Here is a 22,432-nt window from a genome sequence, read left to right on the forward strand (position 1 = left end):
CGCTGGGCTGGAGCCGGCCGGCGGCGGCGCGATTGGGCTTCGCCTCTGGGAGTCCGGTGAGAGGCTGGACCGCGGGCTGGGCGCAGGGGCAGGCCCGCCGCGTTTCGGGCTGAGCGGATACAGATGACAGACTCGCGGGGCGGGGATGCTTCCTCCCTGGAATCGCGGGAACTGTGTGCGGGGGTCGGGGAGGTGAGGGGGCTGTGGGTGAGTTCTGGGGTCGGGCGGGCGCAGCAGGGCTGTGCGAGCAAGGGTGGGATCGGTGCCAGCGGGCTCCAGGGGGAGGGGGGCTGTGGCGAGGCAGGGTCGCGGAGATCTTGCACCCCGGAAGCAAGGGTCAGGCAGGGGTCCATGCACTGACATTATGGCGCTGAACCGTGGTGGCTCAGGAGAAGCACTTGGGAAGCCGAAAGGGGGCAGGGGGTGCTCCCGGCTGTGACTTTGGAGGCCTGGAGTGAGGCCTGGGGTGGCCGTAGGGGTCGAGTTCAGGCTTTCAGGTGATTCTCATCTGCACATGGAAGAGATCCCGGGGATGGGATAGAGGCTTGGACCCCCGAGATCCCGGGGATGGGATAGAGGGTTGGACCCCCGAGATCCCCGGGATGGGATAGAGGGTTGGACCCCCGAGATCCCCGGGATGGGATAGAGGGTTGGACCCCCAGCAGACTGCCTAGAGCGGGGCCTGCTGTGGGGAGAGCGGCAGGGAGGGGAGGCCCGCAGTGAGGGCCGCACGCAGCACACAGTTCAGAAGCCCGCCAGTTGTCCAGGAAGTGGCGCACCTAATTGCTTGGCTTCTGGAACTTCCCTGTGTTCATTTGACACCTCAAGGACGGGCAGGGAATGGAGTTATTTTTCTTTTTTTTGGTGTGTGTGGGGCAGGGTCTCACTGTGCGGCCAAGACTGGTCTTGAACTTTCAGCAATCCTGCCTCAGCTCCGCCCACCCCCAGTGCCAGGATTACAGACGTGTGTCACCAAGCCTGGCTGGAGTTGCTTTTCCTACTTCACAGATGGGAAAGTAAACAGAGCCAGTCAGTGTTGAGTTGTTAACATTCAGACCTGACCCAGGACTCCCCACTCCAAATTACTCCATTCGGGGACCTCAGGACAGTCTCGGCCCTTTCCACCACCCCTCTTCCTGCACACACTCAGCTTTCTTGTTCCTGCTGTCTCCGCAGCGTTCCTCTGTGCTTTAGCCGTGTGCCTCTTTGCACACCTGTGACTTGCTTTGCACGCTTTCTTCTGAGGGGCACAGTGGCTTCCAGGTGCCTCCCCATGACTCCCACAGGGCCTGGGGTCCCTCTGCTGGCCTTCTAAGGACATTTGAGCCGCGGTGTTCATCGAGCACCTACTGTGTCAAGGAGCCTGGTGGGAGGTGGGTGTAGAATTCAAGGGTGGTGCACTACCAGGAGTGGAAGTCGGGGACAGTTTCAGCTTTTTGGAAGGAGCCCTTTGGCCTGGCCTTGGCTTTAAGGGGCTTTGGGCTGGAGAAGGTTGAGGGAGGCCTTTGGATGTCTGGCACAAGGCTTGAGGGACCTGAGGAAGGGAGAGAACACGGGGTTGGGTACCCAGAAGGCCTGTGACTGCTGTCTTGGGCCCTGGATGAGCAGGATGTGTGGTGATTGCAGAGGAGGGTGGTGTATGGTGAAGCAAGAAATGCTGAGATGTTTTTAGTTTTAAAAAAAATTTGGCCTTTTTTTTTCTTTCTTTCTTTTTTGGTGCCCAGAATCAAACTTAGCCTCACACTTGCTCAGGCTGCGCCACTGAGCGGCTTTCCTGGCCCAGTTTTTTTTTTTATTTTTGAGACAAGGTCTTCCTATGTAATGTAGGCTAGCCTTAAACTCACTGTGTAGTCCATCTTATCCTTGGATGTGCAGTGATCCTCCTGCCTCAGCTTCCCAAGTACTGAGATTACAGGTGTGCGTCACCACATCCCTTTTGCTTTCTGAGACAGTCTTGCTATGCGGTCCAGGCAGGCATTGAACTCTGTGTAGCCCAGGCTGGCCTTGAACTCACAACTCACAGTGATTCTCCTGTCTTAGCTGCCTGAGTGCTGGGATGGTGGGATGGCAGCTGTGCACCACCACACATGGGCCAATACCTTTTTATTTTTTTAGGTTTGATATAGGGTCATACTATACACTTTAGACTTGTAGTGAACCTCCTGTCTTAGCCTCCCCCGAGCTAGGATTACAGGCATGTGCTACCATACCCAGTTTTGGTGGCTGGTTCGGCACGCCTGGGATTCCTCGGTGGGCATGAACTTGGATCCTTGCGCTTGCCAGGCAAATGCTTTTGCTGCCCAGCCATCTCCCCAGCCCCAGTATCTACTTTGACTCTTGTCTCTAGTACCTGGTTTCTTCTCTGCAGAGTGGTGCGTAGGAGGAGTACCAGACCACACGCCCTCAGGAGAGCCTGAAAGCTTGGGCTACCCCACGTGCCTGGAGGCCATGTGCACTTGCATCTGGGTACTTCAGGTGGGAGGGACTGCGTGAACAAAAGCATGCAGAGGCCTGCAGAGGGAAAGGGCTAGGATGTTCCCCAGCAGAGGCGCCTGTGCTGGCTCTGCAAAATCTTCAGTCATGCACTTGCCATCGGGCTGATTTTTTTTTTTTTTTTTTTAATGTATTTGGTCCAGGGTCTCACTATGCAGCTCATAGTGATCTTGTTTTCAGCCTCCCCGGTGCTGGGATTACAGGTGTGCCCCACCACAGCTGGACTTGTAGGCTCAGCACACCCAGGGGTGGGGCTGGGGACATGGAACCCCGGTCCCTGCACTTGCATAAGCAGGTGCTTAGTCTGCGGAGCTATCTTGCCAGCCCTAGGGCTCTGATCTTTCTTTGGCAGTGTACTCAGGCCAAAATAAATTTGTCTCTTCTACCAAAAAAAAAAAAAAAAAAAAAAAGAATAAACCAAGTTTCAAAAAGATAGGGGAAAATGTACTCTTGAGTTTTTGGCATGTTTTTTGTATTTCCTTCTTGTGAACAACTGCACTCGCCCCCACAAGGGGAGTGGCGGGCCCCAGGCCACCAACCAGGACCTTTCCCAAGGAAGGGTGCACGTGGGCCTCTGATAGGCTCTTGTGCAGGGCCCGGAGCAGGCAATGGAGCTGGTAACAGGCTGCAGGATCTGTCACCTGCAAGCAGGCTGGCACGGCTGGCTCCTGGCTGTTCTTCTCTAGGGCAGGAAGGCCCATTGTACTCTGTTGTTCTCTGTGGGCCATAGAGGTCCTGGAAGGCCATTTGCTGAGGGATGGAAGCTGGGAGAGAAGCAGCTGCTGAGCACTCCTGGCTCCTCTGCAGGGCCTTTCCCCTGGACAGGCAGCTTTGCATCCTGGTACCCATTGTCTGTGTTCTGAAAAAGCAAGTTTGTTTGTTTGTTTGATTTTTCTCTCTTTCATATTGGGAATCAAACTCGACCTCACTCTTGGCAGGCAGGCGCTGTGCCACTGAGTCAAATCCCCAGCCCTAAAAGCAAGTTTCGGAGCATCTTCTGTGGACAGGCATGGTGCTCTGGGTTTTATCCTTTGCTCTTACATGGTTTGGCATTTTGCAAATGAGGAAACCAATGCCCCACAGGGGTGAGTTAGTGAGGTGGCACTGTTTGTAGAAAATGTAGCTGGGATTTGAGCCCAGGCCCTTCTGGTGGTAAAAGTTACAGGCTTGCACCTCACCACACTTTTTAAAATTTTTTTTTTATTTTTATTTATGTGTGTGTGTGTGTGTGTGTGTGTGTGTGGCCTGCTTAGCCCACCAGGGGGCGGGGCTGTCTGGCATGTGGTGCTGGGGGATTGAACTGCGGTCCCTGTGCTTTGCTAAGCTTGTTCTAAGTAGGTGCTTTAGACCACTGAGCCATCTCACCAGCCCCTCTCACCACACTTTTGAGTCTTCTATCCTTGGCCCAGGGTGCATGTAGGGAGCCAGCTGGTCAGGGCTGAGGAGGACTTACATGAGCTTGTCTTCCTCAGTGACAAGTGCAAGGGCATCTGGGTGAGGCTGGGGCACTCTGCTCCCTTTTGGAGAAGGCAAACAGGGAGGCTGCCTATGTCACTATGCAGCTTTGGTGAGTTTTGGGCCTGGGTGTGCTGAGGGTGCTGTTGGGCTGAGATTAAAAGCAGATGTGGGCCCCATGTGGCTTGTGGACTTGGGAGCAGGTGGCAGGTACACAAGTGGACATGGGAGTGTGGCAGGCTGGGTGAGAGGAGCCAGGGCTCTTTGATGGGCCCCCAAGGTTCCATAGGCTGCCGTGTGGATGATCCCAGTTGGTTAAAGCCTGAATTCAAGGCCTAGCAGAACTGTGTTCCCTCCGATGCTCTCAGGGAGAACCCTGCCTTCCCTCGTCACGCTGCTGGTGCTTGCTGCGTTCCTTGGCTCATGCTTGCATCAGCTGATCGCTGTCTTCATCTGCACACGGCTGTCTTTGTCCACATTTCCTTCTCTTCTCAAGGGCACGGTTGTTAGGCACAGGCTGACTCAGTGCGACACAGTGTGACTGTGTAGTGACCTAACAGCTGCACCGACACAGCGTCCAGAGATGGGCATGGTCTTGGGTCAGCATACCCGTTGGGGACCTACTGCAGCTCGCAGCAGGGAGTGGGAGGAGAAAACCTCCATAGTGTCTCTGGAGGGGCCAGAAAGGTACACGGAGCTGTTCTGTGAAACACTGGCTTCGGGACTGAAAAGATACGGAGAGACTTAGTGCCTCCCTCCTTAAAGTGTAGGCATGGGCCGGGGACATCAGTGTCACCGAGGAGCTTGTTAGAAAAGCAGGACCTTGGGTCCTTCCTCTTGCTGCCTGAGTCAGAACAGAACAGACATTCTAATAAGGTTCCCAGGTGACTTACATGTGTCACACGCTGCTTGATTAAAACTAGAATCCGACTAGTATTTCCTTTGCCATCCTGGCCAGTTTAGTTCTCAGTTTGTGCTCAAGACATTTGCCCTTTAGTCCCTGCCTTTGTCTCAGTTTGTCTGTCTCTCTGTGTCCCTCCCTCCCCCTCCACCCGCAGGCAGGCACTGCCCCACTAGGCTGTACCTCCCAGCTGGCTTTTTCTTTCCACCTAGTGTGTGTTGTGGGTCTACCCTGTGCTGCCTGGTGTGGACTCTTCCTGGAGCTTGGCGAGGCAGCCCCCTTGTCACATTCTGGGGCCGTGTCCAGTTTTGCTGCTCATGAATGTTGCTGCTGTGCAGTGCTTCTTTGGGGTCAGCTCCCTAGGTGGGATTTCTGGGATCAGGGTGCGTGGACAGTTGTGGGCTCTCCTCACCTCGCATCATATCCCTCTTGTCACGGAGCAAATATCACCGTTCTTCCTAGCCGTGCCTGGGGACCTGATTGGGGAGGTCGCGAGGGAGGAAACGCTTGGTTGTTCAGACTGGCCTGGTTTTAGGCCTGTTGCTTACTGTGTGATATTGGCCAATTACTCTGTACCTCAGTATCTCTAAACTTGGGGTTACTGTCCTCTGAAATCAAATTGTGCTATAAACTTTGTAGGCTTTTTCTTTTCCTTTTTCAGGCAGGGTCGGCTGCTTAGTCCCTGATGCTGTTGAACCTGGTGTAGCCCGAGATGGCCTTGAGCTTGCAGTCTCCCTGCCTCCACCTCTTGAATGCAGGGATTATAGTTATGCATGGCTTTGTAGGGACTTTGTAAAGATACCACCAATACCCATTTATTATGCACATACTATGAGCTACTTCACTAAATCCTTTTGCAATTTTTAAATTTTATTTATTAGTAATGTCTGCAGACTGTGCCTTTCACAGTTGTGTTGGGGAGTTGGTACATGTACATAATAGAGCTTAGTTTTTAATCCCTTCCTCTCCCTCGCAGTCTCCTCTGTACTCTCCTCCTCTAATTGAATCCTTTTTCTGGGGTACCAATTGCAGGACCTTATGCTTTTCAGGCAGGCACTCATACCGCTGAGCTATATCCCTGGTCTTTCAAGCCTTTTTAAAAGCATATATTTTATTGGTACATGTTTATTGATTGCATTCATCCTGGGGAGTTGGTATATGTACGTGACACTCCTTAATTTTTTTTGGCGGAACCGGGGATTGAAATCAGGCCCTTGCGCTTGCCAGGGAAGCACTTGTTCCACTGAGCCACTTCCCCGGCCCCGACATTCCTTAATTTGTTTTAACCTTTATTTTCCCCTCCCCAACCCTTATGTTCTATTGTCGAGTAGGTGGCATAATGTTTCCCTTTTTCCTTTTACAGAAAAAAAAAAGAGCTTGGGTTGGCTTTCTCACGTTTGCACTATCTGTGCCCTACACACCAAGCCAACGTTGCCACACCAGCCCGGAAGATGTTAGTGTGGGGGCAAGAGGTTCCTGAGCCCTGGCCGGGCGCTCGGCCTTGCGGCCTCCCCGCGGGTCCCTCTGCTCCTCCCGGCTGCTGGTATCTGCTTGGCATTGCTTTCGCTGATGTGAAACTGTTTTAGGTTCAGGTTTGCCTGGTGGAAATGAGTGTTGAAAGGCTTCAGGAGCCTTTGGTTAGGAGCAAGGCGGGCTCTGTTCCCTCCTGCTGATGGGCTCTCTCTTCCCCAGGGACAAGGATGGCACGGCTGCCTATGGTGGTGAGCCCTCCTTGGTGCTCCTGGGGCTGAGCAGGGCCGCTTGCCATGGGGCTGGGCCTGCCCCGGGCTTGGCTGGTGGGCCTGCCTACGCCCGTGGTCTACGGCTCCCTGGCCCTCTTCACCTCTGTCCTGCACAACGTGTTCCTTCTGTACTATGTGGACACCTTTGTCTCCGTGTACAAGATCAACAGAACAGCCTTCTGGATTGGAGAGGTAGATGAGGGTGCTGAGCGTGTGGCTGGTGCTGGGTCCCACCGAGTCGGTGTGGGCAGGCCGGGTGTCCACCTTGACTCAGCGGAAAGGCTGATGGAGGCCTCAGTGATTCCCTCATGGGGACCTTAGACGAGCTTTCCTGGCTTTCCTGACAGGGTCTCACTATGTCGTTTAGCCTGGCTTTGAGCTCACTTTTAGCCCAGGCTGGTCTCGAACTCACAGTGATCCTCCTGCCTCAGCCAGCTGAGCGTTGGCATTATAGGCGTGCCGCCATGCCTGGCTCCTGGCTGTTTTTTGGCCAGCTCAGCCAGCCCTGAGGGTGGGGCTGGCATGGCATGTGGTTCCTGGGGATCAAACCCTGGTCCCCTGAGCCTGTTTAAGCTTGCCAAGGCAGGCACTTTAGACTGCTGAGCTATCTCGGCGGCCCTGGCTGCTGTTGTGTTGCTTGCTGCTCTACGTATTTGTGTGTAATGTGATACAGTGGAGTCTTCTGTGCTTACCGATCAGCTGGGTATACTTGCCGGCTGGGCCCTGGCTGAGGCAGTCTGGAGGACATAGTGGCTGGAAGTAGGGGGTTTCGGACACGGGTGGGGGTCCCCTCATCTCTGAGGGACAGGCCCAGTGGAAGCCGCCAGCAGCCCACCCCCGTCTCCTCTGCCTGCAGACCGTGTTTCTCCTCTGGAACAGCCTCAATGACCCTCTCTTCGGTTGGCTCAGTGATCGCCAGTTCCTCAGCTCCCGGCCTCGGTCTGTGTCTTGGGCATGGCTCGTAATTGCTCCAAGCCCCACACTGTGGAGCTGGAGGATAGCGGCCTCTGTCTGGGGTGCGGGGAGAGTAGGAGGCTGGTTCGGGTGTTAGGTGTCCATCCCACCAGGCCTGGCCAGGTGCGGTCCAAGCGGGAGAAGTGGCCTTGAGTGACCCCAGCTGGGTTTGACTGGCTTCTCCGGATGTAGCAGCAAACACCTTCTGCTGCTTCGGCCGGACTTCCTTACCCTGCCTGCTTGGGCCATTGCTATCCCCAGTGCTGAGCCTCGGCACCAGCTCTCCTAGGCATGGATCCCACCCTCCAGCATGCCATCCTCAGCTGGGGCCTGGGCAGCGGGCTGGGCTGCGCCAGCCGGAAGGGCAGCTCCCAACACCTCCTCTTTCTGGCAGGTCAGGCACAGGGCTTTCCTCCCAGGCTGTGGTGCTGGCCCGGGTCCAGGCGCTGGGCCGGCATGGGCCGCTGTTGGCGCTCTCATTCCTGGCATTCTGGGTGCCTTGGGCCCCCGCTGGCCTGCAGTTCCTGCTGTGCCTGTGCCTCTATGATGGCTTCCTGACACTTGTGGACCTGCACCATCACGCTTTGCTGGCTGACCTGGCCCTCTCGGCCCGGGGCCGCACCCACCTCAACTTCTGCTGCTCCGTCTTCAGCGCCGCTGGCTCCCTCTCTGTCTTTGCCTCCTATGCCTTTTGGAACAAGGAGGACTTCTCTTCCTTCCGCACCTTCTGCGTGGCACTGGCTGCTGGCTCTGCACTGGGCTTTCTGGGGGCCACACAACTGCTGAGGCGGCGGGTTGAGGCAGCTGGAAGGGACATGGGGTGCTCGGCGCTGGCCTGGGATGGCGGGTGAGTGGCCGGCTCTGCCTCTCCAGGTTCTGAGTCTGACTTTGGTGCTGGGTGCCCTGGTAGATGGGTGGTGGCCCTGGGTGGGGGCTGCCTCTGGCCAGGCCCAGCAGTGCTCAGCTGTGCTCTGCTCCATAGTTTACGCAGAGAGGAGCTGCTATTTGGTGGTGAGGAAGCGGGCAGCATCACCTTGGGCCAGTACCTCCGGCAGCTGGCACGCCACCAAAACTTCCTGTGGTTCGTGGGCATGGACCTGGTGCAGGTATAGGGGTGCCCCCTCCCCAATGCTGGACTGTGCCTCACTCCAGGGAAGTGGCCTCAGGAGCTGGGTCTCAGGAGGCCTCGCTGGTGATTGGTTGGCAGGAGCTGAGAGGGGGCCTTAGAGACCTGAACTCTAGCACCTTCTGGTGTCCTCACTTCCTGCGTGGTCTTAGGTGGTGTTAGCCTCCCTGGACCAGCCTGTCATCACCTGTGAAGGGAGGACTGAGGGACAGATGCCCCTGTGGAGCCTCTGTGACAGTCCTTTTAAAACACAAGTGCCACACCTAAAAAGTGTATTGAAGCTAGTCAAATTTAGAAATAAATTGTTTTCATGTTTTTAAATTGTATTACTAGCTGGGCAAGGTGGTGCATGTCTGTAATCCCAGTACTCGGGAGGCAGAGACAGGAGGATCACTGCCTAGGGTTTGAGACCATCCTGGATTATATAGTGAGTTCAAAAGTACACTGCACTACAAAGTGAGACCCTGTCTTAAGAAAAAAAAATCAAACATAAAAAAGAAACCTGTATTACTAAGATGTTTTCAACGAAATAGAAAAATTTAGCCAGGCATGGTGGCTCACACCTATAATCCCAGTACTTGGGAGGCTGAGGCAGGAGCATTGTTGCAAGTTTGAGGCTAGCCTGGGCTACCTAGAGCATTTAAGGCCAGAGAGACCCTGTCTCAGAAAAAGAACAACTTGTTTTATTACTATTACTATTTTAGCACATCTTCTAACTTTTAAGGAAATTAGACAAGAACAGGAACATGGTTTTAGGTTTTTGTTCTGGCATATCCCATGTTCAGGGACATGGGCGTGGAGGACGCGTGCTCTCCTGTTGGCTTTGTCCCTGTCAGGCCCCCTTACTGCCCTTGGCTTGCAGGTGTTTCATTGTCACTTCAACAGCAATTTCTTCCCCCTCTTCCTGGAGTACCTGCTGTCGGACCACATCTCCCTGTCCACCGGCTCCTTCCTGTTGGGTGAGTTGGTGCCTGGAGCAACCAAAGGGGACTGGCCGCACCCTGAGCCCCAGCCCAGCTCACAGCAGGGCCACCTTACTAGCTGGAGCCGGGGTGCAGAGGCCTGGCCTTGGCCCTCAGCCTGTTGCTGTTTTCCTGTCTTGGGGGTGGGGTGGGCCACCCTCGTGTTGGTCCCCTGGGGGGGTGCCACCCAGAGGTGAGGGGTGCAGGTGGTTGTGAGTGGTGAGGGTCACAGGCTGGCAAGCCTGTGGGTGAGCCTGTGAGTCTGTTTGGGCCTTTCTTGTTTATAAAGTGAGGATGGTAACAGTAGCTGTCTGTATCTGTGGACTCTGTATCCATGGATTCAGCCAACCACAGAGGGAAACTATCTGGGCAAAAAATTACCTCTGCACTGAACTCGTATGATTTTTTCTTATGATTATCCCCTAACAATACAGTGCAACAGCTGTTTGCATAGATGGCATTTATGTGGCATTAGCTCACGTAAGTGATCGAGATGATTTAAAGTGTGGGCATGTGTTTGTGTTGTTATGGGAAGTTTATCTTTTTTTTTTTTTTTGCGGCACCGGGGATTGAACTCAGGCCCTTGTGCTTGCCAGGGAAGCACTTATTCCACTGAGCCATCTCCCTGGCCCTGGGAAGTTTGTCTTCAGATTTTGCTATCCCGTGGAGGCCCTGGAACCAGTCTTCTAGGACCACTGTATTTGTCTCCAAGGCTTGTGAAGATTAAACCAAAGTGTGCAATGCACACAGCCCAGAAGTCTTGTTAGCCTGAAAGTATTGCAAACAGTAGCTCTGATTGTTGTTGTTATTTTGAGATAGCATCTTGCTGTGTGATTCAGGCTGGCCTTGAACTCATGGCTGTCCTTCTGCCTCAGCCTCCTGAGTGCTGGGATTACAGGTGTGTGGCACCATGCCTGGCTGGTAGCTCTGACACTGCAAGGCTGTGGCACTGCCTCTGGTCAGATGGCACCTCCTTCTTCCAGGCATCTCCTACGTCGCCCCTCATCTCAACAACCTCTACTTCCTGCCGCTGTGCCGGCGCTGGGGCGTCTATTCTGTGGTGCGGGCGCTCTTCTTGCTGAAGCTGGGCCTCAGCCTGCTTATGCTGGTGGCTGGCCCGGACCGCCCAGGCCTGCTGTGTTTCTTCATTGCCAGGTATACCTCTGGCCAACCCACTTCCACCCACCTCCACCTACCCCTCCACTCTTCTTTTAAAAATTTATTTATTTATTTATTTATTTATGTGTGTGTGTGTGTGTGTGTGTGTGCGCTTGTGTGTGTGTGTGTGTGTGTGTGTGTGGCCAGCTCAGCCCACCAGGGGGCGGGGCCGGCTGGCATGTGGTGCTGGGGGATTGAACCGCGGTCCCTGTACTTTGCCAAGCCTGTTCCAAATAGGTGCTTTAGACCACTGAGCCATCTCACCTGCTCCCCCTCCACTCTTTGTGATGAATTTAAATGTTTATTTTAGTCCACTGTTTGTAGTACACAGTGACTGCCTGTGGTGGTAGTTGGGGCTGCACATGATGTATCTCCCCCACATCTCTCTACTGCTCTCTGCTGGCAGCAACCGTGTCTTCACGGAGGGCACCTGTAAGCTGCTGACGCTGGTGGTCACTGACCTGGTGGATGAGGACCTGGTGCTGAATCATCGCAAGCAGGCAGCCTCGGCGCTCCTCTTTGGCATGGTTGCCCTGGTGACCAAACCAGGCCAGACCTTTGCTCCACTGCTGGGCACCTGGCTTCTCTGCTTCTACACAGGTGAAGGCCTGGGGACAGCCAGGGGCTCTTGGGGGTCTGGGCCACAGCTTCCCTGGGACACCAGTTGCAAGCTCTGGTGCTACCTCCAGGGAGAGAGAACGGTCCTAGCATCTGACGACTCCCGTGAGCCTCCTGTGTGGGAGAGGAACTGGGTCTCAAATTCCTGTGTTCCTTATTAGTTCGTTCATGCATGCATTCACTCAGTGGACCAGTACAGAATGCTCTCTCCCCAAGTTTTTTTTTTTTTTTTTTTTAATTTTTTATGTATTTAGTACAGGGACTCACTACACAGATCAGACGTGTATTTCAGCCTCCCAAGCGCTGTGATTACAGATGCACGCCACCACGCCCGGTCTCAGTCGCCATCTCAGTGTGCCCCAGGAGCGGGGCTGGCACGGCATGCCGGTGATCGAACCCCAGCTCCTGCACTCTGCCTAAGCAGGCTCTTTAGTCTGCTGAGCTATTTGGCTGGCCTCCCCAAGTTCTTTTCTTTTCTTTTGGCGGAATGGGATTGAACTCAGGCCCTTGTGCTTGCCAGGGAAGCACTTATTCCACTGAGGCATCTCCCCGGCCCTCTTCTCTCTTTTTTTTTTTTTAAAGTTCTTTTTTTTTTGTCCTGGGAATTAAACTCCGATCTTGTGCTTGCTAGGCAGGTGCTGTGCTGCTGAGCTACACCTTCCGCCCCCTGCCCCAGGTTCTGTTATGATGGAGCCTCTGCTTTTATCAGGCAGAGGTGTGGGTTGGCAATAAACAGCTAACCAAGAACTTCTCAGACAGTGGTGGGTGCAGGATAAAGTGGACAGTGTGACTCAAGTGTAGTCAGGGACTCAGTGTCACCTCCCTCAAAGAGGAGACCCTCAGCTGTGAATGGAGTGGAAGGACTGGGTCCAGAAAAGTTGCCAGCGAGTCACAGGCAGAGGATGGAAGGTGCCAAGGCCCTGCGTGTTGGGGCTAGGTGGGGCTGGGCAAGCAGAGGGCTTTGCAGGTTGGGGCGGGGCTTGGGGTTCGAGCTCCCTGCACAGAGGTGCTGCTGGGACGTTGGAAGCAAGGAAGTGGTGTGGTCTGATGGATGCTCTGGAGAGCTGACTGGCCACCCTGGGGAGGCGCGAGGGACCTGTGGGCTGTGTGGATGTTTTCTGGAGTTGGATGGTGTCAGGTGGTGGGCACTGGGGAGTGCTGGAGTTAAACAGCAACTGAGGCACACTGGGAGATTTCTGGCTTGACTTTTGGGGGAGATGGTGGTGGCATTCACCAGAAAGGAAGGACAGGAGGAGCGGGTTTGGGGGAGGCATCAAGAGCTGTGGCCTAGGAGGTGCACCTGTTTGAGGCTTCCCCTGTGGACTCCAGAGGGAAAATGAGCTATGTTCTTTTGTGCTCTCGTCCTAGGTCATGACCTCTTCCAGCAGCCCCCAGTGATCCCTGTGGGCAGCACCCAGCCCTGGCCAGAGCCACCAGCCTCTGCCCCGGCGCGGGCCTCAACACTGCGCCAGGGTTGCTTCTACCTGTTGGTGCTGGTGCCCATCACTTGCGCACTGTTGCAGCTCCTCACCTGGTCCCAGTTCACGCTGCATGGGCGGCGCCTGCACATGGTCAAGGCCCAGCGCCAGAGCCTGGCCCAGGTCCAAACTCTGGACATTAAGACAGTGTGAGTGGCATAGCAAGGGCACCCTGCTGGGAATACTGCCCAGCCCGTGTCTTACTCCTCTGACTTCCCGGGGTACAACCTGGAGGACAGATGGCAGGTGAGAGCCCCCGAGGCTGAGCCAGCAATGTCACTGATGTCTGCCTGGCTCTGCTGTGTAAGGGCTGGACTGTTTGTGCCCAGGGGGCAGGACAAATGGAACCAGCTGGGATGGTACACAGAAGACTGCACCCCTTGGGTGGCTCCCAAGGCCCATGTACTGCCTGCTGCAGTTGGCCACTCTGGTATCCTCAGGAGCCATTTCTGATACTTCAGCTGCTCCCTTTGCCTTGTCAGGGGAAGCTTAGTGTTGCCCACTTTCTCCTTCTGTTCTTCCAGTGGTCTCACATACGGTTCCCTGAGCCTGCAGCTGTGTCCCCTCTCAAGAGGCTTGTTTCGTTACTGATTAAAGTCAGTCATTCCTATTCCTCAGGTCTGTGCTGTGTTAGTAGGCTGGTAAACAAGGTTCCTCAGGGAGCCGGGCGTGCTGACACAGGTTTTTAACTTCAGTACTCAGAGGCAGAGTCTGGAAGAGGCCAGCCTGAGCTACATAGCTCATGGCCAGTCCAGACTACACAGAGAAACCCATCTTAAAAAAACAAAATCATTCCTACTGATCAGGAAAGCAGCCTAAGAGCAGCTTCCTCGGGTGGTGGCCACCGTGTCAGACTCTGAGGTACCAGGATAAGAATGCAGCTCACTGTAAGTGGCATTCAGGCCTAAGGCCAGCCGCCCCATGTTCCTCACATACCATTGCTACATAGTCATCACGGAGGACCTCCTAGTGCAGGAGTCACCAGAGGATCTTCACAGAGCTTCCCGGTGGGTTGTTCCCAGCAGTTCCAGCCTGAGCCTGCAGGATGGTGTGAACGCTGGGGTCTTGCAAAACTGTGATTTTACCTCAAAGGTAGGATTACAAACCACTGCACTAGCTAAATGTATCAGCCTAGCTGCCAGGAACATTGGGGGCAGAGAATCCTGTGATGTTTGACAGCGTTTTCTTTTTTGCTTGGACTAATAGTGATCCTATTGTCTCAGTTCCCTCTGCACTGGGATTACAGGTGTGTGCCGCTCTGCCGAGTTTCAGGCATGGGAACACTGGGGATTGGCTGGTGTGGCATGTGGTATGAGGATTGAACCCAGGTCCTTGTGTTTGCCAGGCAGGTACTTAGACTGCTGAGCTATCTCCCCAGCCCTGTTAGGTCTCACTATGTAGCCCAGGCTGACCTTGAACTCAGGCACTCCTGCCTTAGCCTCCCAAGCAGTGGGATTCCAAGAGTATGCCACGCTGGGCTTAACATCAGTTTTGAGAAACCCAAAGGTGGCAAGAGCTGCTCCTGTAGTGTTACTCGCAGGCCTAAATGTATGCAGGAGTTAGACGCTCCGTGTTTGTTTTTTTAAAAAATATTTAGTACAGAGTCTCATTACACAGATCGGACTCTAGTGATCCTCCTGTTTTCAGCCTCCCAAGAGCTGAGATTACAGGTGTGTGCCACCAAGCCCAGTCTCAGTTGTTGTCTGTGTGCCCCAGGGGTAGGGCCAGTAAGGCATGCTGGGTATTGAGCCCTGGCCTCTGCATCTGCCTAAGCAGGTGCTTAATCCGCTGAGCTATCTGGCTGGGCCTGACCTTCGGTTTTTGAACTTAGGTTCTGGTGTGAACACTAGGTCCTCTATCCACCCAACGGCCTGATGCTGGGGCCAGCCTAGAAGGTGTGGTAATGCCCTGCCAAAGGGCACACCAGGCTGGGTCTCCATCTCACATCCAGAGGCGGCCAAGTCTCCTCGCTCCAGCCCTGCCCCGGTTGCAGACAGCGGCCTGGCTCGTGTGTCTACTGGAACAACTTTATTAAGTGCACTGGGCCCCACCAGGCAACACAGTTTGTGCGAGGCTGTGCAGGGGACAGGCTTGGGCTGAGGAGGAAGGGGAGCTGGTCATGCGCACTGCAGTCGGCAGCTGCCACATCGCTTTCACACACACCTGCTTCAGCTCACATCTGGCAGGGGCCTTTGGTCATGGGATGGCTCGGGGAAAGAATACTGCCTGGCATCTGGGACTGTCTGCGTCCTCATGTCACAGGCAACGGTGCCAGTGAAGACAGGTTTGCCCCACTTTGTACCATCTGGGCTGAGGCCACTGAAGTTCCTGGGGTAAGGCCCACGCCATCAGCTCCTGGCCCTCTGGTCTGGCCCTTGTCCCTCCCTTCACAAATAGGACCAAAGTCAACAGTGGCACACGATCACTCCAACGGGCCTTCCTGCCTCTTCAGCCTAGTTCCCCAGGTAGAAGGGCAAAAGGCAACTTGGTAAACTGCAGCTTTCTACAGTCCTAAGGGACTGGATCCTTGTAACTCTCTTGGAAGGGGTTCTGCCAAAGAGTGATTCTACTTCCCGTTCAGAAAATTCAACCAAGCATCCGGCCTGTTGGTTCCAGTGCAGCGAGCAAGTGGAGGAGGGAGAGAGGCTCTGAGTGTGACCCCCAGGCCCAGAGGGTGCTGAGGCACAGCTACAGATGTCCATTCACAGCCGGCACGGAGTGGGGGCCCTGGAAGCTACGCTGTAAACATTAGTGTGACACGGTGGCTGGCAGGCAGATGGCAAGGAGCCCTGGGCTCCCAGCCCCGACTGAACAAATACTTCAATAAATAAACCTGCCAGGATGGCATTGAAACAAAGATGGATGAAAAGAGAGGAAAAGGACCTGTAGCTGATAGTCTCCTCAGCTTTCCCAAGATCCCAGAGATGGGCCAGGTGTGGAACGTTAACTCTGCAGCCAGTCGCAGCTGTCATCACTGCCCTCCCCATGCGCCTCATGAGGTCCTGGACCCTACTGGATGTGAGGTCCCCTGCTGCCTCCCGACCATCTCTCACCATGCCTCATGAGGTCCTGGACCCAACTGGACGTGAGGTCCCCTGCTGCCTCCCGACCATCTCACCGCTCTAGAGCAGTTTTATAGCTTCTTGTGACTGAAGCCAGCCAGCCCAGACAGATCCTAACCCTGACCCAGTCCACAGTTCACCATCAAAATCAAGGACAGAAGGAGGGTGCCAAGGATAGGCAGCAGCTCAGCTTCACAGCACCCTGGGGTGGGGCAGCGTGGGCCAGCCAGTCTGGGGTGGACAGCAGCAAGTCTCCCTGCGGTGGTAACCAAACCCCACAGCCAGATGAAGGCCCAGCTGAGGAAGGACTGGGCCTCTGCCAGCAGTCCTCCCTGCCAGGGCCCAGTAGTGGTCAGGGCCAGGCCTTGGCTGTTGCCATCGTGGGTATTCATTGTCCTTCCTGGGCCTGGAGATCCCTGGGCCACATGGCACCGGCTGTGCCACATTCGTACCTACACACACACACTCACACACACAGGCAGTTCCTCCCAATCACTCCGACTCAAGAAAGCGAGTTGAAAGTGGAGTTAACTTCAGAGAGAGGTAAAGATGATGTCTTAACATTAGAAGGTTTTCCTGTGGATGGATCGGGCACCATCTTCCTCATATTCCTTCTTGGAGACCCACATCTTCTTAAAGGTGTCCAGAGAGGCGAGGATAGAGCCCCTGAGTGGAGGGATCCAAAGGAGCAGTGTAAGTGAGCACACCCTAGAACCAGGCAGTCCCTCAGGGCTAAACCAAACAGGGCCTTTCTTTAAAGGGACAGGCCTGAAGGCACACACTGTCTTTGCTTCCTGGTGCTACTCACCCAATCCATGTGGAATACAGTCTCTCCTGAGGGGCAGATATCTGCAAAGGTGAATGGGAAGAGGAATATGAGGACCCCTGCATCTGCCCCCCCCCCAGAAGTGGGTGCGATCCACACACCCAGCCCCACTCCACTGGTCCCTGGCCACGCTGGAAGCACCATAAGGGTGGGATACACTTCTGCAAGAACTGCAAGCCTTAGAGTCCTCCCTGCCTACAGGCAGCCAGCCTGCCTTGGGAGACACACAGATGCCAGACTAGACACAGGGTAGGGGGCACAACAGCAGCCAAGCCCCTCTCCTGGAGGCCCACAGGTGGTACCCTCAGCCTGGTATCCTGCCTTCCCCTGAGGGAAAAGGAGGGTCTCCTGTGCTGCCAACTTCAGAGCTCGTATGTAGGCTGGGAGCAGCAGGCTGCAGGCCTGGCTGCCTGAGAAGCCCAGCCCCACTGGCTAGCCCCTTTGCTCCTACCCGGATCTTCACGTCTTTGGGAGCCAGTTTCTTCACTTCACTCAGGAGCCTGTCACCAAAACCTACATGTGCAGAAAGGAATTGTCAAGTCAATTTTTGGCACCTGGGCCATGCTGGGTTAGCATTCATTCTGGAAAAAGGGCTTCATGAGCAAAGATCAACCTTTGAACAATGTGGAACCTCCCGAGAGGACAATGTTGGAGAACAGTGTGCGCCGCAAGTCCATGTCGGACTTCTGGATGGCGAACACCAGGACCTCGTGGATGCCCTCACTCTCCTCGCCAATCAAGTCCGGCCTGAACAGCAGCTCTGGGGCCCGGAACCGGGAAGGACCGATCTGCAGAGGGAAGGGCCAGCTTACCAGGCTGCAGCTGGCACTGAGGGCCTCTGAGTGTGAATGGACAAGCATCTCTGCCCATCCTGCAGCAAGCAGATGCCTACTGAAGACCACGCTCAAGACAGACCCACAGCGAACAAGGACAGGACTTTGGGGAACAAAGAGCACTCTTGGGAGACTTTGGCATTATTAGATGGATTCATTCACTCAGTGAAATTTCTTCCTACCACAGGGACTTCCAGGGAGTGGTGACCCACCTGACACCATGCCTGGGAGTAGCTGAAGACAGCACAGCCATCCCAATTCTTAATCCACCCTTACCTGGGACATTCCCTGGTTCCACCTTTTGTTCCACAAAGGAACAAAGACCCTGTGATTCTGCAGGACACCGGGCCATCCATGCTGCTCTAAGCACCGTTTTTTGCTGGGTCTGAGGGGAAGGGAGCGGCACAGCCCCTACCTCAATGGTGCTGCCGTCGGGCAAGTAGTACTGAGCCTTCTCTGTCTCCAGCGTCTCGTCCTTCTGGGGGTTTATGGACAGGTAGCAGGCTCTCTGTAGAACCAAGTGGAGCGGGAAGAGGCGTGAATGCTCTGAGTTCATCGGAGCTGCTGCTCAGAAGCAGGGGCAGGGAGGTCTGCTGGCCTGCACTGGGTGGCACTTGGGACAAGGTGCTTACCCACCCCACCTTTCTGGAGGGCAAGTGTAGAACTTGCCTCTCTGGCCCCTGAGTCTAAGGCCACCGTCTGGTTTTTAGCCCAGGCTCAGATGTCTTTCTCCTGCCGCAATCCCTATGGTGCTGAATCCCTGTGACCAGATCAGAGGTCTCCCTAGAGCCAGAGGTAGCAGGATGGTTCTGTTTACTTAGAAAGAAGGCATTCTGACTTCTGCAAGGAGGGAAGGACCTTGTGTAGTCTGTGCATGAGCAGCTCCAGGACCCCTGTCCACAGATTTGGGAGTGGAGGCAGCTGTTCCCCCTAACGTAGCTGCAGTGCAGGAGGTAGGCAAGCTGGTGAGGAGCTTGGCCCAGAACCTAGGGAGGGGCTTCACCCCTCTTCATTCAGCCCCAGCACTGGGCACATGGTGCAGCACTCACTTCTTTTATGGCCTTGACAATCTCAAATTCGGAGGACGAATGGAAATCGTAGCCCTCCTTGCGCAGGTATAGGCGAAGGAAGCGAGAGACATCCCGGCCAGCGATGTCAATGCGCATGATGGAATGAGGCATGGCAAACCCTTCGTAGATGGGCACGGCGTGGGTGACGCCATCGCCAGAGTCCAGCACCACGCCTGTGGTCCTGCCTGTGGCATAACTGAGCAAAGAGGACATCACTGATTGTGCCTCCTCACTCTGGAAAGAAGCCCCCTGCTCCCTAGGGCTTAGTGCCCACAGAACTAAAGCCCAGCCTGCCTCCCTTTTGGGCCTTGCGTAACTGCATAGTGTGAAAGCCCTGAAACACCCAAATAAGGTGCTGAGCATCCCCAGCCCCCCAATTCCTGGCAAGCAGGTCTTCTGATTATGGAGGCAGCCTGGACCCCAACTGTTCTAGGGTCCTGTCTGAGGAAACACCTACAGGGCCCAGGTGACAAGGGAATGGGTAAAGGAAATTACGACTACTATACTCTCAACCTCCATCAAACCTAGTTTTCCCCTCACATGGCCTTCCAGGTCTGCCTTTAGTTTTCTCTCATATATGTTTCTTTTTCATTTTTTAGGGGGTGGAATCTGAGACAGGGTCCAGGCTGGCCTTGTACTCAAGGCAGACAGACAGTCCTCCTGCCTCAGCCTCCCACGTGCTGGGATCACCACAACACCTATGCATTTCTGATATGAGGGCAAAGCGGCAATGTTTGAAGAAGAGCACTGGGCACTCCACATCAGTGCTGGAAGGACAGCAGGGAATGGAGAGCGCGGCAGTGAGGCCACCTGGCCAACCCTGTCTGCTGGGGCAGCTGCTGGCAGCTCTGGCTGGTTTTTGCCTTACGGGAACATAGGCCTTGTATTACTAGATCTTCCCATTTTTCTAGAGAAGCCTAGGATTTTGATTTTGATATGAAAACTTTTAAATGCTGGTTCACAGATTTTCACTGAAACTAAGCTAATCCACTGCACCATCTCTGTAGCAGACAGAGGCAGGGTGTGCAGGGAGGCTGGAATACCATGAGTAACAGCAGGAGCCATGGTGCTATCTGGATTGCAGCTGGAGCTACAGGAACACCTGGCGCTCAGGATTTTTTTTTTTTGCTCCGAATGCCTGCAGGGCAGGTTTGGCTGGCTGGAGTTGTGGGGATCGAACCACAGCAACCTGAGCCTGACTGCTTTGTTGAAGCAGCCACTTAAAAAACTGAGCTAAGGGGCGGGCCCCCTGGCACTCAGTAGGAAACAGGAATGTCCGCATATGGTCAGGGCCTCAGGAAGCAGGCAGCCTTCTCTGAGGGCCAGGGGAGAGCCTTGCACAACAAATTACTGAGAGTGCCAGGACTGGGACGCGGTCTTGGTCCCAGCCACATCTTCTCTTTTAGTTCCAACCAAGAAACCCTGGAGTCAAGTTCCGACAGAAGTCTTGACAGAAGTCTCCCTCCCTCTGCCACTATCCTGAACCCTTCCCAGCAGGGCTGGTTGGGGCTTCAGCTACTCTGAAATGTCCAAAGGACTCTTCCCTTCATGAGGGCCTGCCAGCCAGGCTGCTACTCACAGGCTAAGTACAGCTTGCATGGAGATGAAAAGAGCGGGCACATTGAAGGTCTCGAAGAAAACTTCAGCAGCTCGTTCTCGATTTTTCCGCGGGTTTAAAGGAGCCTCAGTCAGGAGCACAGGATGCTGGAGAAAGGCACCGGGAGACACTTAGGGGAGGCCAGATTTTCATTCTCAGCAGTAGTTGGAGAAAAGTCCCTACACCTCGATGGCTGGAGAGCCCATGGCACCTTTGTCAGACTCCCTCTCAGAAAGGCAAGCTAAGCCTGTCACCAACCCTGCCCAAGCTGGTTTCTCAACTTTCCAAATCCATGTCTCTTAAAGTCTCACTGAGACCTCACCCTCACCCTGAGTGCTGTAACTGTCCCAAGATCTTCTCTAAGACCCAGTATCTACTGTGCAGCTTTCACTGTGGAGATTATTTTATAGCCAGGCTGGTGATATATGCTTGTAACCCCAGGACTATGACAGCCTGAGGCAGGAGCTTACAAGATTGAGCCTAGTCAGAGTAGGGACTAGGGAGCCTACTGACTTAGGGAGCCTCTGTCTCAAAGTCAAAAATAAAAAAAAAAAAAGGGCCTGGGTTAAATCCCCAGCACTACGCCCCTCCCCCACACAAAACATTTTGTTTAAATTCAAATTATGATAAAATGATATATAGCCTTGAAAATGGCAGTCCTCCTGCCTCAGCTTCCCAATTGCTGGGATCACAGGTGTAGTCTACCTTGCCTGCATCCTGGTGTTTTTTTATTTTTACGGAATGTATTTGGTACAAGGTCTCACTATGTAGCTCTGAATTATAGTGATCCTCCTGTTTTCAGCCTCCCCAGTGCTGGGATTACAGGCACGTGTGGGATCAAACCCCAGTCCCTGTGCTTGCCTAGGCAGGCGCTTAGTCTGCTGGCCCTTTGGTGTTTTTGTTTGTTTGTTTGTTTTTTTGGCGGAACCAGGGATTGAACTCAGGCCCTTGCACTTGCCAGGGAAGCGTTATTCCACTGAGCCATCTCCCCGCCCCCCCCTTTGGTGTTTTTAATATAGTGTGAGAATGTCCCAGGACATTGTGATTTCTGGCATGGTCTGACAGTGCTGTGAGTGATATGGCCGTTACATGGGTCTCTATTTGTGTGTCACAATCTACTTAGGTCACATTCTTAAGTGTTAAGGAATACTAGGTCAGTGTGTTTGTTGAAGTCTGTGTACCAAGTCATCAGGTGTGAGATACAGGGTGTCAAGTTGTCCTCGGCAGCAATCTGTGATTTATCATTCTATGTGTCAGTACACGTGTGTCCCTGTGTCTGAGCATGGGGGGTGTTGTATGTGTCACATGCTTGAAGGTGTCTGAGAAGCATTTGGCCTGGTGCCTGGTATCCGATAAGATCCAGACATTTTTGCCAGCTTCACTATCCTCCTCATCTCTGGGATAGCATTCTGCCCTGCACGGGCAGCCCTCACCTCCTCTGAGAAGGTCTGCAGCTGGTCTTTAGAATAGACATACTGCCAGATGCGCTCCATATCATTCCAGTCCTTGACGATGCCATGCTCCATGGGGTAGCGGATGGACAGCAGCCCTCGGTGCTCCTGTGGGTAGAGGGTGGGACTTGCAGCAGCAGGCAGAGGACACTGCTTCTCTAGGCCTGAGCCTGCAAGCTGAATTGTTTCCTCAGGCGCCTCAGCCAAGGTCCCTTCCTGCAGTTGGTACCCGGGCAAAAGGTGGGCATCGCTCTCCAGGTCTTCAGGCTGTGCCACACTCTGCCCCTGCTGCCCAAGCAGCTGCAACACAGAGGGCGTCTACATGTCGATGGCCCTCAGAGCCCTAGGGAAGGGGACTGTCTGCTTCCAGGATGCGACCTCTTGGCCCTCACCTCTGGCCTCAGGGTGGGCACAAAGGTCCTGTGGCTCTTACTAGAGGCTGCCTGTGGTTTCCAGACGTGTGCAAATTAGCTTACCCACAGCAGGGGAGCTAGGGTCTCCGCTGTGAACCACTGTTGCCAAGAAAAAATCAAGCCCATTAACTGGATCGCTGGCAAGGTAGCAAGTGGCCACAGAGAAGAGGCAAAGCCTTGTCTTCTGCATCAGTCTCTGCCTCCCAAAGTGAGGTTCTCACTATTCCTTAATGCCCTTGGGAGAAATAAACTGCCTCTGTCAAGGATGAAAGGACCAAAAGGGAGATTCTAAG

At 54.3% G+C, this 22,432-nt stretch overlaps 2 protein-coding genes across 9 annotated transcripts in view; one reads left to right on the forward strand and one right to left on the reverse strand.

Annotated features, from left to right (window-relative positions):
- Positions 1-22,432, forward strand: part of Mfsd13a (major facilitator superfamily domain containing 13A) — a 24,323-nt gene continuing 1,891 nt past the window's right edge. Inside the window, exons 1-11 of one of the 8 annotated variants that reach the window (XR_002821164.1) lie at positions 66-192; positions 1,177-1,373; positions 6,542-6,783; positions 7,448-7,530; positions 7,940-8,392; positions 8,528-8,651; positions 9,534-9,630; positions 10,617-10,788; positions 11,198-11,391; positions 12,778-13,133; positions 13,412-14,232. Coding sequence is in view for 6 of the 8 variants with exons in the window: in XM_023715458.1 (XP_023571226.1) it covers positions 6,616-6,783; positions 7,448-7,530; positions 7,940-8,392; positions 8,528-8,651; positions 9,534-9,630; positions 10,617-10,788; positions 11,198-11,391; positions 12,778-13,040 (1,554 nt within the window). In the remaining 2 variants the exon portion in view is untranslated. The other 7 variants (XM_023715461.1, XR_002821163.1, XM_023715457.1 and 4 more) reach the window with 7 other exon arrangements.
- Actr1a (ARP1 actin related protein 1 homolog A) overlaps positions 14,894-22,432 on the reverse strand; it is a 15,823-nt gene continuing 8,284 nt past the window's right edge. The window contains exons 4-11 of the mRNA XM_004631481.2: positions 21,709-21,834; positions 20,258-20,382; positions 18,658-18,874; positions 18,024-18,116; positions 17,389-17,563; positions 17,227-17,288; positions 16,758-16,798; positions 14,894-16,615 (exon numbers count right to left, since the gene is read on the reverse strand). Coding sequence (XP_004631538.1) covers positions 16,513-16,615; positions 16,758-16,798; positions 17,227-17,288; positions 17,389-17,563; positions 18,024-18,116; positions 18,658-18,874; positions 20,258-20,382; positions 21,709-21,834 — 942 coding nt within the window. The 3' untranslated portion in view covers positions 14,894-16,512. The remainder of the gene's footprint in view (positions 16,616-16,757; positions 16,799-17,226; positions 17,289-17,388; positions 17,564-18,023; positions 18,117-18,657; positions 18,875-20,257; positions 20,383-21,708; positions 21,835-22,432) is intronic.

Source organism: Octodon degus, unplaced genomic scaffold (genome assembly GCF_000260255.1).
Source record: "Octodon degus isolate 3935 unplaced genomic scaffold, OctDeg1.0 scaffold00042, whole genome shotgun sequence".
Taxonomy (NCBI): Eukaryota; Metazoa; Chordata; class Mammalia; order Rodentia; family Octodontidae; genus Octodon; species Octodon degus.